Here is a 15240-nt window from a genome sequence, read left to right on the forward strand (position 1 = left end):
GCTAGAAATATAATTCCAGATAGAATGCAGATGTCCACCATACTGAATAGTCTCCCACATTTGTGAAAAATGGTGACCACTGCGTTAAGATTAAATTCAAAGAATTTAAACTTGACTGAGCGACCCCTGCAATTAGCCATAGAATAAGAACACATGACTAAGAAGAAGAAGTCCGAGTTGATGGTGGTTCAAGACACACCATCTCATAGCCAAGTACCTGTTAAGCAAAATAACTTTAAAAAGAAGGGTAATTGCAAGTTCCATAAAGGACAAAGTGCAGGTTTCAAACCTCAAGGCCACAAAGGCTCACAAGTGAAGTGCTTCAAGTGCGGAAAGATGGGACACATCCAGAAGAACTATAGGATAAAATTTTCCAATAACAGGAGCAACTGGAATGGTGGGAGATACAACAACAATTCAAGCAAAAAGCGTGACAGAAAATAAGTCATCTATGTTGTATCTGAATGTCACTTTGCGAATGAAGAACTCTCAGGGTAGTGGGTGGACTTTGGAGCTACTCGACATATAGCCAAATCTACCGATGGAGCTGTGGATCTCAAAGAGTTAAGACCAAGCGAGCACAAGGTCTATATGGACAACAACTCCTATAGTAATGTTCTAGGAGTTGGATCCTACAGACTCAATGTGGGAGAGACTAGTGTGTTACTGAAAGATGTACTTTATATTCCTTCAATGAGGAAGAACCTGGTGTCTGTATCAGCTTTGACTGAGAAAGCTTTTGAGATCCGGTTTGTCCCTGGGAAGGTCACTATGGGGAAACATGGTAGAATCCTGTTTGAGGGTAAATTTGACAAATAACATGGGATGTTTAAATTATCTGAAAATAAAGAATTTTTTTTTCTCGTATATTGATTGTGCCTTAGTTATTGATATGAATGCATGCCATAAAAGACTTGGGCATATAAGCCTAAAGAAAATGAAAAATCTGGCACAACAAGGACTAATCCCTAACTTCAATGAATCTCACTTTCAAAAATATGAATCTTGTATTTTTGAAAAGATGGAAAGAAAACCCTTTCCACATAATGTTATTCGAGCCACTGAGCTATTAGAAATAATCCATACAGACATTTGTGGACCTTTTAGAGTCCAAACTTATAGTGGCATGTTATATTTTATAACATTTATTGATGATTTCTCGAGATATGGATACTTGTATCTCATGAGAAATAAATTAAAAGCACTTGAGAAATTCAAAGAATACAAAAATGAAGTTGAAAGACAACTTGGTAGAAACATTAAAATTATGAGATCTGATAGAGGTGGTGAATGTACCTCAAATGAGTTCAACAATTATTGCAAAGATCTTGGTATTAATAGGCAAAGATCCATACCAAGGACACCACAATAAAATGGTGTTGCTGAAAGGTATAACAAAACTCTCCTGAACATGGTAAGATCCATGTTAGCAGTTGCTCATCTACCCAAAGTTTTTTGGGGTGAAGCTGTAAATACAACTATGTATACATTAAATAGAGTACCTTGTAAGGTTGTCCCAAAGACTCCATATGAAAGATGGACTGGTATGAAACTAGACTTAAATCATCTAAGGAGATGGGGATCTGTAGCTTATAAAAAAATCTTAGATCCAACTATGGATAATTTGGATAACATATTAGCTAGATGTATATTTATTGGTTATCCAAAAGGATCAAAAGGCTACAAATTGTATCACTAGAGACTGGAACTGATAGAGGGTAGAGATGTTGAGTTTATGGAAAATCTCAACAATGAATTCAGTGATCCAACTAAGGATCTCTTTGATTTGCCAATTAGGTAATGAACCAACTGTAGAATAGTTAGGTAATGAACCAGCTGTGAAAAAGTCAGGCAATGGACCAACTGATTCTGAACCCTCTATCTCTCAAGAACTAAGTGGTCGTAAAATATCTAGAGCTCCTCCATCATACTTGGATGACTACTATGTGTATTTGTGTGAGAAACTTTGTTATTCAGTAGATCTTGATGAATTGATCGATAATCTCTCATACACTGATGCAATTAATTCAAAAGAGGCATCAGAATGGAAAAGAGCTATGAATGAAGAATTTGAATCCATTGAAAAGAACCAAGTCTGAGGCTTGACTGATCTTCTTGAGGAAAGAAAACCAGTTGGTTGTAAATGGGTTCTTAAGAAAAAATATAAAGCAGATACATCTATCGATAAATTTAAAGCAAGACTAGTAGCGAAAGGTTTTTCCCAAAATGAGGGAATCGATTATACGAAAACCTATTCGCCAGTTGCTAAAATTACGTCCATCAGGATAATATTATCCATAGTTGCTCATTATGACCTAGATATATGGCAGATGGATGTAAAGACTGTCTTCGTAAATAATGACTTAAAAAAATATATATATATGTCTCAGCCAGAAGGCTATGTGATAAATGATGATAAAGTGTACAAGTTGAAAAAATTCTTGTACGGATTGAAGCAATTGCCAAGACAGTGGTATTTGGCTTTTCACAAAGCCATAACAAAGATTGGATACGAACCAAATCAGTTAGACCACTGCGTATATGTTTGGAAAAGTGGGAGTCTTTTTTGTATCCTATCACTATATGTTGATGACATTTTACTGACTGAGAATGATAATGAAAAGATAGTCAATACAAAAAAATGATTATATATCAACTTTGAAATGAAAGATATGAGTGAAGTTTCCTATATTCTGAAAATTAAAATCACCCAAAACAAAGATTCAAGGACTCTCTGTTTAAGCTAAGAAAGGTACATTGACTATTAAAAGATACAGAATGCATGACTCCAAACCTATTAGAACTCTTGTTGTAAAAGGAGTAAACTTAAGCAAAAGCGATTATCCTAGTGAAGGCCAACCAAATCTTGAAATTCTTTATGCGTAGGCCGTTGAAAGCCTAATGTATGTGATGCTATGTACAAGACCTGACATAAGCTTCACTGTAGGTCTTGTTAGCAGATATCAAAGTAATTCAGGATGGCCTCACTAGCAAGCCGTAAAGAGAATTTTTCGATACCTTAAAGGTTCTAAAGACTTGCAACTGAGCTTTCAAGCTAACAATCTTGATTTGATTGGATAATCCAATGCTGACTTTGCAGGGTGCAAAGATGACAACAAATCTACTTCTGGCTACATCGTCCTCTTTGGAGGAGGAGTTGTTGCGTGGTCCTGTAAAAAACAGGGTTGTGTTGCTCAGCATACTCAAGAGGCTGAGTATATCGCGTATAATGCAACCACGACATTTGCAGTATGGATCAACAAGTTCATTAAAGATTTTAAAATAAAAATATTATGTGAGCCTGTACAGATATACTGTGATAATCAAACTGCTATTGCTCTAATAAAAAGCAGAGCTGATAGCTCCAAGAGCAAGCATATAATGGTGAAATACCACTACATACATGATATGATTGAAAACAATGAAATAACTGTAGACTATCATCCTACATTGGATATGGTAGCGGATCCCTTAACTAAGGGTATTGCAGAAGACTTGTTTATCAAGCATGTTGCCCGAATGAAATTAAGATATATATGATTACAAAAGAAATCCTTAACGAAAAATCCGTAATCAATTCAAGGAAGCCTACAATAGTGGGAGCTAACTGAGCAGTCTCATGTCCAAGTGGGAGATGTTGGTGCGTGTGGCCATGCGCTGCACGTTGTGCTTATCCATGAGTAGGCTTGCTCATGGATAAGCTAAGTCCGTTTTACAAATAACCTTTTTCATTTAAAATTCAAACTCTAAGTTTATCAAAAACATCAGACTCATCGATATTCTCTTAACCATCTGCTGAGCCGAGAGAGGAAATCCAAAGGCTATATAAACACGAGACTCAACCCCTATGAATATATGTGATACAACACGACGTGAAGCCTTCAAAGCAAACCTCCAAGCAGAAGACAATAATCTGCACCTTCTCTTCTTTCTTTCTTCACTCTCTCTTTGCTGTCGCTCCTCAATGCCTCTGCTGCCACCACAACCGAGGACCTTCCGCTGCGCAACCTCAACAAAACTATGAAGAGCGCGCGCTATCTGGATGTAACAAACTAGGTAAAACAACAATGCTAGGTGACAATGGGTTTTGTGATGACAAATTAGAAAGCTTAGTATATGATTAAGCATGCCCATAAAAACCCACGTGTTTGGATATATACCCATCACCCGAGATAGGATCCATACAATGATAGCCTTTATGATGAAGACTATATCCCAAGAAAACACACTGTTTTGTTTTCCAATCCAATTTGTGAGCATGATAACGACCAAGATAAACAAAGTATAAACACCAAAAAGAATGAAGTATAGTATAAATAGGAGGCTTTGTTATAAATAAGTTCATATATGAACTTTTGAAAGACAAACCATGAGAAGGTAAGCAATTAATAACAAAAATGGCCGTCAGAAAAGTTTCAACACAAAGACTTAGGAGCGGAAGCATGAGCTATTAAGGCAAGGCCATGCAGTTTCCAGAACGGCTATGATTTCTTTTGATCAAGACATTTCCCTCCCTAGAGGATATGAATACTGGTGATAAATTTCATGTTGTACCAAAAAAAATTCAAATTGAAAACTTGTATACTTACCACACCACTGTCCCTGCATAGAATGATTGAACCTATCCCTACAAAAGATAGTTGTGGCCTGTATGACCAGCAACAGGTTGATTTTGAAAATTCATTCCATTCCAATTGTTCTTGAAATTCTGATATGAAATTTGCCTCGGATTTTCGAAAGCACTAGCTTGGTTTCGATTCCAATATGATTCTGAACCTCTCCTCGTTGATTTCTACCTCCTAGAAACCGACCACAGAGATTATTCCTTCTATAACGATTTTTCATCTGCCCTCTACCACGTGAGGTGTAGACGGCAGAGTTAGCATGATTATTGAGAGAGGTATCATTCATTTTCTACAATATGCTTTTATGAGTTAGAAGCAAGGCTCTAGGCTCATCAAACTTGGGCAACTTCGTTTAAGGAGCCATCGATGTAACGAATGACTTATTAGGCGACCCATCAAGAATATGATGAATCAAATCGTCTTTAAGGACATGTTTCTGAATTATATAGACGTCTCACCGTTCTTTATATCTTGTAATTGCTTTTTAAGTTGCATGAATCTTGATTGAGATGGTTCTGCATACATCTTTTTTAAAGTTTCTCAAACTTCCTTCGAAGTCCAACGAGTTGAGAAAGAATAGACTGTTAATGTGACATTGATCCAACAAAGGATCATCTGGTTCACCTTTCCCACTTCAAATATATTTTGGATTTATTTCATATCTACTTGATTAGACAACAAAACATGAAAGAGGAGAGGTAGAACCATCAGCACACATGAAAAGTCCATGAGTTTTGAACATAGGCATAAACGAGCTCTTCCACAATAAGTAATTTGATCCATCGAGCTTGATGAATAAAAGACTGTTGATTTTGAACGTGAGAATGGATACAATGGAGATTTTTTCGCCATAATCTTTTACTCAAAATCACTATGATACCATCACACGAAAAACACAACAAGAATTACATGGTTTGGTCCCAAGGAACCTACGTCCATGGCTGCAACTCTCTTCTCTCTAGCTGTATTATTTTTTATGATGATTCAACACGCTGGCGCTCTTCACTTTTTAAAGAGGTTTACAAAATTGATTTTCAATTATAGATTTACATGAAGACTCACACGCCTCTTTTGGTTGAGGCTTATTTGGAAATTGATCCCCCTTCTTATCTCCTCGAGTTTCTTGGAAAGGTAAGCCTCCTATTCTTTTTGAGTTGCCTTCATTGGAACTTGATTGACTTAGATGACACTTAACTGCACCATTTGATTTGGAAACATGTTTTAAATCTGATGTGATGCTTTTTTTTAGAGAGAGATAAGACAAGTTTGTATTCATGTTTTATAGCAATTATACATCATATATTGCTTTCATGACAGAACTAAAATAGAGCTGATCTGATGCTATTTGGATCTTGGATATCACCAATATTACTTGGACACCAACTCATCCTCTCTGTATGTCATCCTAGGTACTGTCTGGCTCATTTATCCATCCCCAATGAATCCTTCAGCTCTTTCGATTATTAAGAACATCTTCAAAGCGTAAAAGTTTCCCTAATAATAGCGAAGTTCAGATGCATCATCAACAGTTATGTTATCTGGTATGCACCTGTCTTTTTTGCGCAAGTATGTCCCTAAAGTGCAGTGCTCACGCTTCTTAGTGTCCAGGCTCGCCTTCAATACATGCCTGACGTATGTGTGTGCATGAAAATATTTGATCATGTCCTTAGTACCATATTATATAGGTTTTGATGCATGTATTTTTATTTTTTGAGAGGGGAAAATTCATTTTCATTAATTTAAGCTCAAAGGGATACACAGGTTGCGGAGCGGATGAGCTATCAGCCAACAGTTTACGAAAAAGATGAGGACGGGAATAATAAAAATGACTCTATGATGGATTTTGGGTCCAACAATGCTCGGAGATCCATATGGCAAACGTAAGCAAATTGCTTCTTCTTTAATAACCTTTAGCCTTGTCCCCAAGATGGAGGGTGATCAGGTGCTTAATGCACAAATATTTGTGCAATCATATTGCACCTGATCTTTTCACCAAACTTAATTACCGGGGGGCAAGTCTTGTGTCCCACATGAGACTTCTTTACCCTCGTCTTTGAGGAGATTATCTCCCCAAAAGTGGCAGAAAAACAAGGGGAAGTTATAACACATTTAATGGCGTGTGTCGACCCCACCAAGAAATATTTATTTTATTTTATTTTTGGGGGTATTTCACCCGTGCCATCAACCATAGGATGTTGATAGATTTCCTCCATCATCAGGAGGTGGAGGCAAGAGTAAGGATCAGGTGCAACATGATTGCACACTTTTGGTGTCCTGCTGTACCAGATCACCCACCATTTTTAGGACACATGCAGTCAGCTGTGGGGCCCAAAAACAGATGATGGGTGATCAGGTGCAGCAGCACACTGAAGTGTGAAATCACATTGAACCTGATGTCAATTTTGGAGGCAATACCTTACTTCTCTAATGCACCAATGATTTGTGCCCATGATTTAGTCTTGGGTGGCACGTGAAAATATCTCACAAAATGGTGATTTTACTAACAATAATCAATTCAATCATTTCATATAATAGTATCTCACTCCATAACGATTTTACCTACACAAATTTGTATTTTAAAATTCAAGCATACCATGTGGTAATATCTTACAAAATGATGATTTTACCAACAACAAACAATTTAATGATTCCAGGTTAAAATAGCTTGCAAACTGCCGTTTTTACCAACTTAAAATTTGAATTTTAAACTGTGATACCCATCCATAGCTTGCCTTTTGAATTACATTGTATTGGTCATAATCATTTTGTATTATAACCAATACTAAACAAAGAGAGAAGACATGCCCTAAAAAAACGCAATTCAACCGAACCATGTGGTATGTGATAATATCTTACAAAATCACGATTTTACCAGCTCAAATTTGTATTGTAAACTGTCAAAGTGATCATCTGCTTGCCATTGTAGAGAGTATAACCATGAGGTTGCTTTCAAGTACAGCTTTGGTTTGTCCCTTTTTCACAGCCAGAACACCATGAATGGATAGGTTGTTTTCTAGATGAGTCCCACAAAATTTTTTGAGAGCAAATCAAGTTTTAGATGAACGACACCTATAGCGCAAAAAATGAACGACCTAAAAAAAAACCGAGATGGTATTCTAGCTGCCATTCATCAAATGGATGAACGGCATCCAAAGCAGAGCTGCCTCTGACCTGATACGCTTCCATGAAAAGTATATTCGTTTTGCGCATGCCGTTTGCTCACTGTAAATCTCCCAGTTCCACTAGTCAGTCATGATGGCTGTCCATTTTGGACACTCTCAGTGCAGTCCTTCGGGCAACTAGTTGGTCATGATGTCTTTCTTGGTCTGCTCACCCAAAAGTTGAAAGCTGTAGCACGAGGTTCAGGATGCAGTTAGTGGGGGATGCAAATTGTGCCCTATAACACCATATTGGAGTAGAAAGTCTTGGATTGCTTTATACCAGAATAGGGACCAAAGGCTTGTTGTCTTACGTGTTCACCAGATGTGAATCAGGTCCACTCTTCCCAGACATACCCAAATTATCTGGTCTTGTCAAACCGACTTTCTGGTGTGGTGCACTTTTTCAAAAGATGAATCTTCCATACGCACAGATGCAATTTGGGTTGACACCAATTCTGTCATTATCAAGCAATTTCCCCCTCTTCCCCACAGTACAAAATGAGAGTTTTAGCAGCTGCTGATCTGGGTTAGAGATACTAGATTGGATTTGGCTCCTACCAACTATGATCATTGATTTAACATGGATCCATGTCAGGTTGAGATCCATGTCAGTTTGTACCGGTTTGAACTTGAAACACATTTAGGAAAGAAAATACATGCACGATACGTTTTAGTTTAACTAAATTAGGTTTGCTTGTCTCCTCTATGCAGTGAATTGGAGTCACATTAACATTTTGAATCGGACTTGCGCATGCTGTTGCAGACGTGTGAAAAATTACTCGTACACACTTGATACTACCCATATGAGTGAGTCAAACATTATTTGCCAAGTTGTGCGCATGCTATTTGTTGTGCGAATCCTCCTCCTCCTCCTCCTCCTCTCTCTCTCTCTCTTATATAAGACACACATTACCCCTCTCCTCAACACACACAAAAGCACCCCATCCCCACAATCCCCACAATCTCCGAACTCCGAAGCAAACATTACCTTTGTCCCACCGTTCTTGAGAAAGTTTTGTCAATGGGGGCTTGGGGAATTCTTCTCATTCTGAGACTTCTCCTCTGCAGCTTTTTATCTCTTCATGGAGTTCAAGCATCCCACCTAGTCATTCAAGAACTCATGTCCATATCAGCAAACTCTTCTTCAGCAATCCAACTTCATAAAACCAGTTATCACTTCCGGCCACCAGAGCACTGGATAAATGGTGAAACTACACTAGTCTAGCTTCTCTATTGAAATATTTAATTAGCTCATTTGCATGACATATTTCTAACGCTTTTGTTTTACTCCCTTTCTTTTAATGATGACATATATTTGGAGAAACAGATCCTAATGGTGAGCTCCCCACCTCTTAACTAGTCATTTATTCTGTGTCTATGAAAATTCATATGAATTTTTTTGAATTGATGGTAGTGATTGATTTTGTCTTTATTTGTCCTAGGCCCTCTGTTTTACAAGGGACTCTACCATTTGTTCTACCAATACAACCCATATGGTTCCATATGGGGAAACATCGTTTGGGCTCATTCAGTATCCACAGACTTGATCAATTGGTATCCTCTTGAACCTGCAATATTCCCCTCAGAGCCATTTGATATATATGGATGTTGGTCTGGTTCTGCTACCATCCTTCCAGGGAACAAACCAGTCATGTTATACACAGGAGTAAACACAGTAACCCAGCAGCAAGTTCAAAATATTGCAGTGCCCAAGAACCCATTTGACCCTTTCCTCAGAGAATGGGAGAAGCCTTCTTACAACCCTTTGATGGCCCCCACTTCCACCAATGGCATTAATGCTACCTCTTTCAGGGACCCCACCACGGCATGGCTGGGTCTAGATGGGACATGGAAAATCCTTGTGGGTAGCAAAATAGACCGAAAGGGGATAGCGATTCTCTACAGGAGCAGAGACTTCATCAACTGGACCCAGGCTCGAGAGCCACTTCATTCCTCTGAGGGCACCGGGATGTGGGAGTGCCCTGACTTCTATCCTGTTTCCCTTAAAGGAACCATGGGGCTGGACACCTCTGTTATAGGCCCTCATGTCAAGCATGTGCTGAAGGTGAGCTTGGACGATAACAAGCTTGACTACTACACCGTAGGGACATACTTGCACCATAATGACAAGTACATACCAGATAAAACATCTGCTGATGATGCAACTGGACTTCGCTACGATTACGGAAAGTTTTACGCTTCGAAGACTTTCTTCGACGATCAAAAGAACAGGAGGATTCTCTGGGGATGGATAAATGAATCAGACAGCACCATGGATGACATAAGGAAAGGATGGGCTGGTGTCCAAGTAAGTCACATGTGTTCATTCTTTCCTTTCAAGTGATCTCAATTGGCTTGTTGAGCACTAGTGTCTTGGATAGTATTCGTGTTTATAATCACTGCAAGAGGCTTTGACACTTTGTCTTAGCTTTAGAATGATTGTGGCTTCTGTTTGTGCAGGGAATTCCAAGGAAAGTTTGGTTGGATCCGAGAGGAAGGCAACTTGTTCAGTGGCCGGTTGAAGAGTTGGAGGCCTTGCGTGGAGAGAGATTTGGTATTAGGAATAGGCGTATGAGGAGTGGGTCTGTTGTCCAAGTTCCGGGAGTGACAGCATCACAGGTAAAGGTTTCACCCCATCCTCTTTCAGAATGATCACCTCCTTTTCTTTGCGTTACTAACTTCCCCATCAACCTTTTCTTGACCTGTGATAGCAGAACCACGTTTTGTTTTTTTGGGGCTTCATCTTGAAACTTTCATGTCAGTCCTATCCTCCATACAAAGAATGACCTTTTTTTCTTTTCCTATCCTGTCCTACCATTGTTAAAGCAAGTGAGAGTATTAGGTGCCAAAAAATTAGATGCGTTATGATTCTTTTTTTTTAAATTGACATCCATGTCATGTGTTCTAACAATGTCATTAAAAGTTTGTTTACTTAAAAAAAATAGAACTCTCCCTTGCATGGCATGTTATAATATTTTTAAAAAACCTTCACATCATTAAAGGGAAGCAAATGTGCTGAGATGGTCTTCTCTTTCTCTCATCATGTCTCCTATTAGTTTGCAATTTTAATCTGATTTGGTTGTTACGAATGTAACAGTTTACAATACCTGCCGGAGAAAGAACCGTGGTATTTCCTTTATTTTTGCATTCTGTCACCAAAATTTGACCCTTCAAAATGATACGTGGAATAAGATCACCTGTTTTGTAGGGGATTCAGTTAGGAAGGCTTAAAGTTCTTATCTAGAATCTTCAAATCTTCAAATTTGAAAGTTACCATTTTTTTTTTAAAGTAGTAGTTAAAACTACTCCCCCCATTTCCTCTCCCTTCTTTCAGCACTTACCACCTAGTATATATCGTCAAAGTTAGTTAGTTACAAATTTGGAAAAGAAACAGTTACTGAAACTGCTCCTCTGTGTTATTTGTTCCACTTTAATCCATTTTATATGTTTTGAAAGACATTTAATCCTAAATGTCTTTCAAAACAACATTGTAATTAAATATAAATCTTAATATGTATTTTAAGTGTAATATATAGAAATATATATATATATATATATATATATATATATATATATATATATATATATATATATATATATATGGGACGTCATAAGTTCGAAAACCATGGGTGGCATCTCTTGCCACAAGGTTTAAGCATGAAAAGATCAGGTGCACTGTGAAATATGATTGCACAAATATTTGTGCATTAAGTACTCATCTTGGGGATATGCCTGTCAGTTGTGGGGCCCAAGGCCTGATGGAGGGCCATCCGGTGCCTAATGCACAAAATTTGTGTCATGTGATTGCACCCGATCTGGACTCTGTTGAAACTGGGTGCATTCTCCGCGGCAAGGAGGACCTCAAGGGTTTTACCAGCTGCAGGTCAGCCAATGTGCGGTAGGTGAGGGGAGGTTTTTTCCTTGGATTATTCAAAATAAGTAAATGTTTAAACGATAATTTATTTCAAAATCTACATACAATGGTTATTTTTGGGCAAAAGCTTGTATTTACATAAAAACACGTTTAATATTTTTTTTTGGGTGTTACTTCCCATTTGTTTCAATTAATGCTTCCTAAACGTTTCATGCTTCTTGCATTAAGATATTTTTCATTTTGGGAGAAAGATCGTAATATTATAAATTAAGAACGCATTAAGATATTTGTCAAAAAAACTTGCTTCTTGCTTTTACTTTAAGATTGCCTCCTACATCAACTTCTTACTCTGAGACCTGTATTCTGAACTTGAAAAGAATTTGAGCTTAGGTTCTCTACTTGCTGGTGATTTTGCTTGTTATTTTTTTTTGGAATTTCAGGCAGACGTGGAAGTTTATTTCCATATAGATAACTTAGATAAGGCTGAGATGCTGGATCCAACTCTTGTGAACCCACAAATTATATGTAGCAATATGGGTGCCTCTGTTAACGGTGGAGTTGGGCCGTTTGGGCTGTTGGTCTTGGCCTCCAAAGATTTGCAAGAGCAAACTGCCATTTTCTTCCGTGTGTTCAGGGGCCAAAGAAAGAAGCATGTTGTTGTAATGTGTAGCGACCAAAGCAAGTAAGTCCACACACACACACACACAATAATCCACACACCTGCATTTTTTTTTTTGATGAAAAAAGTTTTACATAAAAATGCAGATCGACACTTGCAACCGGTGTGGACAGAACTACTTATGGAGGCTTTGTTGATATGGAAATATCGTGCGGCAAGATTTCCCTAAGGAGTTTGGTATGTCTTCAGTTCTTAGTATTCCACCAACAAAACATAGCATCTAACACATGATATAAGGTATCCAGGTGGGGTCCAGCAGGAAAACCACTAATTTGTTTGGTTTTGCATTAAACAACAGCTGCAACTAAAATGCCTTATCACTGCTAATTGAGATAAAGTGCAATATGATTGGATACTTTTAAGTGTGCTGCTTCACCTGATCACCTACCATCTGATGTTAGGGCCCACGTCTGACAGGCTGTATCCCAAAGATGGAGGATGATTAGGTGCAGAAGCACACAAGAAGTGTGCAAACACATTGCACCTAGGGATGCACACCTGCCGGGATCGAGCGGGGCTTGGAATGTATAAGTTTGGCTCACCCAACTAACTATATGTATAAGCTCGGCTCGAGCTCAGCCCAATCCTGAAGTCTAGTGTTCAGGCTTGGCTCATGCCGAGCTCGGCTTGGTTCGTTAAGCTCATGCCAAGCCCAGGTGTCGGGGCGAAGAGAGGGGCAGGTCTGTCTGACAGTCTGAGGGAAGATCGAGCGAACAGTCCCTGTGGGTGGGGTGGGCGGGAAACATATGCAAAATTTCTTGATATTTTTCCTGATACTAAGATTTGTGATGTGGCGCAAACCAAATTCTTTGTGATGATATCTTCTTATTCTTCTTCTTATGCATACATGCAGATTGATAATTCTATAGTGGAGAGTTATGGTGCTGGTGGAAAGACCTGCATCACTGCGAGGGTGTATCCAAAATTGGCTGTGGGAGATGAGGCCTGTCTCTACGCATTCAACAATGGGACTGCTGCTGTGACCATATCAAGCTTGAATGCATGGACAATGTTGAAGCCAACCATCAACTGATCACTGCATCCCATGCACTCTGGAGCAACAATTTTGCTTTCTTAGATTCAAGGACCTCTTTATCTTACATCCTGGATTCAGTAAGAGGGATAAAATGTTCGTTTGATCAAGCATTGAGTATTGTGCTTGAGCATAGTCCCCTTTTACAAACTACTATTCAATAAGAAGGACGTAAGGTTGTCTTAGACGATTTTCTGTTTTTTTTTTGGTTTTCCCAAGGCTTTATACAAGCATAAATTCATAAAATGCATAAATATAAAAACTGGGTAAACAGTTTTACGGTGGAGTGGGGGCCACCTCCTCCTCGGTAATGCTCATGTTCTGAACCACCATATCCACATCCCATGCACATTACTGAGGTGGCACCCCAATCAGAAGGGACTGCCGATCGACCAAAACATGTTTCGAAGAGAAAGGCAGCTTTGCCCGCTTCATTTCATATTTGTGTAAACGTCAGGTCTATACAAATATTTTGCCAAAGGTAAAATGATCTTAAGTAAGTCAGGTGTCAATAATTTTGGATATACTAAGAATTTTGGCATATTTGTGGGTTTTTATGAGAACACACCATTTTTATTGGACAATACGATCATTTTATAATGATTTATTGAGAAACCACTTTGTTGATGACTTGATGGGGATCTATACCTCAACATATCGGATCCAATTATCCTACCTAGATCCAGACCCATTACATAGGTCCCGAACTTAGATCCACTTCTTAGTTCTAGGTACTAAAAGGCAAGATATATAATATAAACTTTAGCAGGTTACATTTGATACAAAATTCAAAGGTAACCCATACATTTTATTATTTTGAGCTAGTTTTACAATGTTAGGTCGTAAGAGTTATTCCCCAGCTTACCTATCAAAAAAGAATCAGAGAATTGGTCTCTATGTTGAACCAATGTTATGGAATCGGTTTTTATACTTCAAGTTTTGAGTTGCTTAAGAAAGGTTAAAAATTTATTCTTATATTTAAACAAGTGTGATTTTCATATAGATCTTATTATGATGGCATAAGTTGCCATTTATTAGAGTCTATGCAAAAAAAATTTGAGGTCAATTTCACATTTATTGAAGATTTAAATAAATTGGTTCCACAGTCCCCATCAAGAAACGATAATGTGTGGGTTTGTTCTTCAGTCTTAATCATGGCAAACAATTTATTTCATGTGTGCGGTGTGCATGTGTGTACGTGCATGTGCATGTTTGATGATGGGGCAAAATGTAGTGAAATGAAGTTACCACATTATCACGAGTCTTTGGATAAGCCATTGCTGCTCGAGTCATCCTTGGACTGTTTTTTTTTTTTTAAAGGCAAGCTGGGGTTAGGCAGACCCCTACCAGTTATACAACGATTGGTATCGGGATTTGAACTTGCAACGTTCCAACACAAGGTTTCGTGCACTAGCTGCTCCTACCAGTCATCCTTGGACTCTTAGGAGCTTAAATAACGCAACCAGGCAAGTTAGGCTAGCCTTTCACCACCGAGGTGGTATCCCATGTGGTAAGTGGGATCCTGTTTCAAGATGAAGGCCCAGTATAGAATCGCTCTGCCACATGGGCCGGGCCCGGCGGCAGTTGTTCATGTAGGGGTCGCCTAACCCAGCTTAACTTAAAAAAAGAAAAAGAAAAAATTTATTTGAGTTGGTGGAAGAAAGTCTTGAAAAGTAGGCCATAACAACAGATATGAAAGTCTCTTTTCCTGTGTCTGTGTAAATGAAGATAAGATGTTACTAATGCAATGCACAATCATTTATAGCGGTCAAAGCATTAGAAAGCAAAGTCCTCCATAATATGATCCAATGTACGTTTGAGAATTGTACAGTAGTGCCATCTCAATCCAGATGGCTCCTTTCCTCAAT

At 38.5% G+C, this 15240-nt stretch overlaps 1 protein-coding gene across 1 annotated transcript; it reads left to right on the plus strand.

Moving 5' to 3' along the window:
• Positions 1–591: 591 nt before the first annotated feature.
• Positions 592–13372, plus strand: LOC149833813 (beta-fructofuranosidase, insoluble isoenzyme 1-like). Its single transcript, XM_090009221.1, has 8 exons — positions 592–802; positions 3101–3384; positions 5670–5756; positions 9228–10094; positions 10247–10405; positions 12101–12342; positions 12426–12516; positions 13193–13372. Exons 1-8 carry the CDS (start codon positions 592–594, stop codon positions 13370–13372), a joined length of 2121 nt encoding a protein of 706 aa, XP_089865347.1.
• The last annotated feature ends 1868 nt before the right edge of the window (positions 13373–15240 follow it).

The sequence above is a fragment of the Nuphar pumila genome, chromosome 6, assembly GCF_984573655.1.
Source record: "Nuphar pumila chromosome 6, dmNupPumi1.hap1.1, whole genome shotgun sequence".
Classification (NCBI taxonomy): domain Eukaryota; kingdom Viridiplantae; phylum Streptophyta; class Magnoliopsida; order Nymphaeales; family Nymphaeaceae; genus Nuphar; species Nuphar pumila.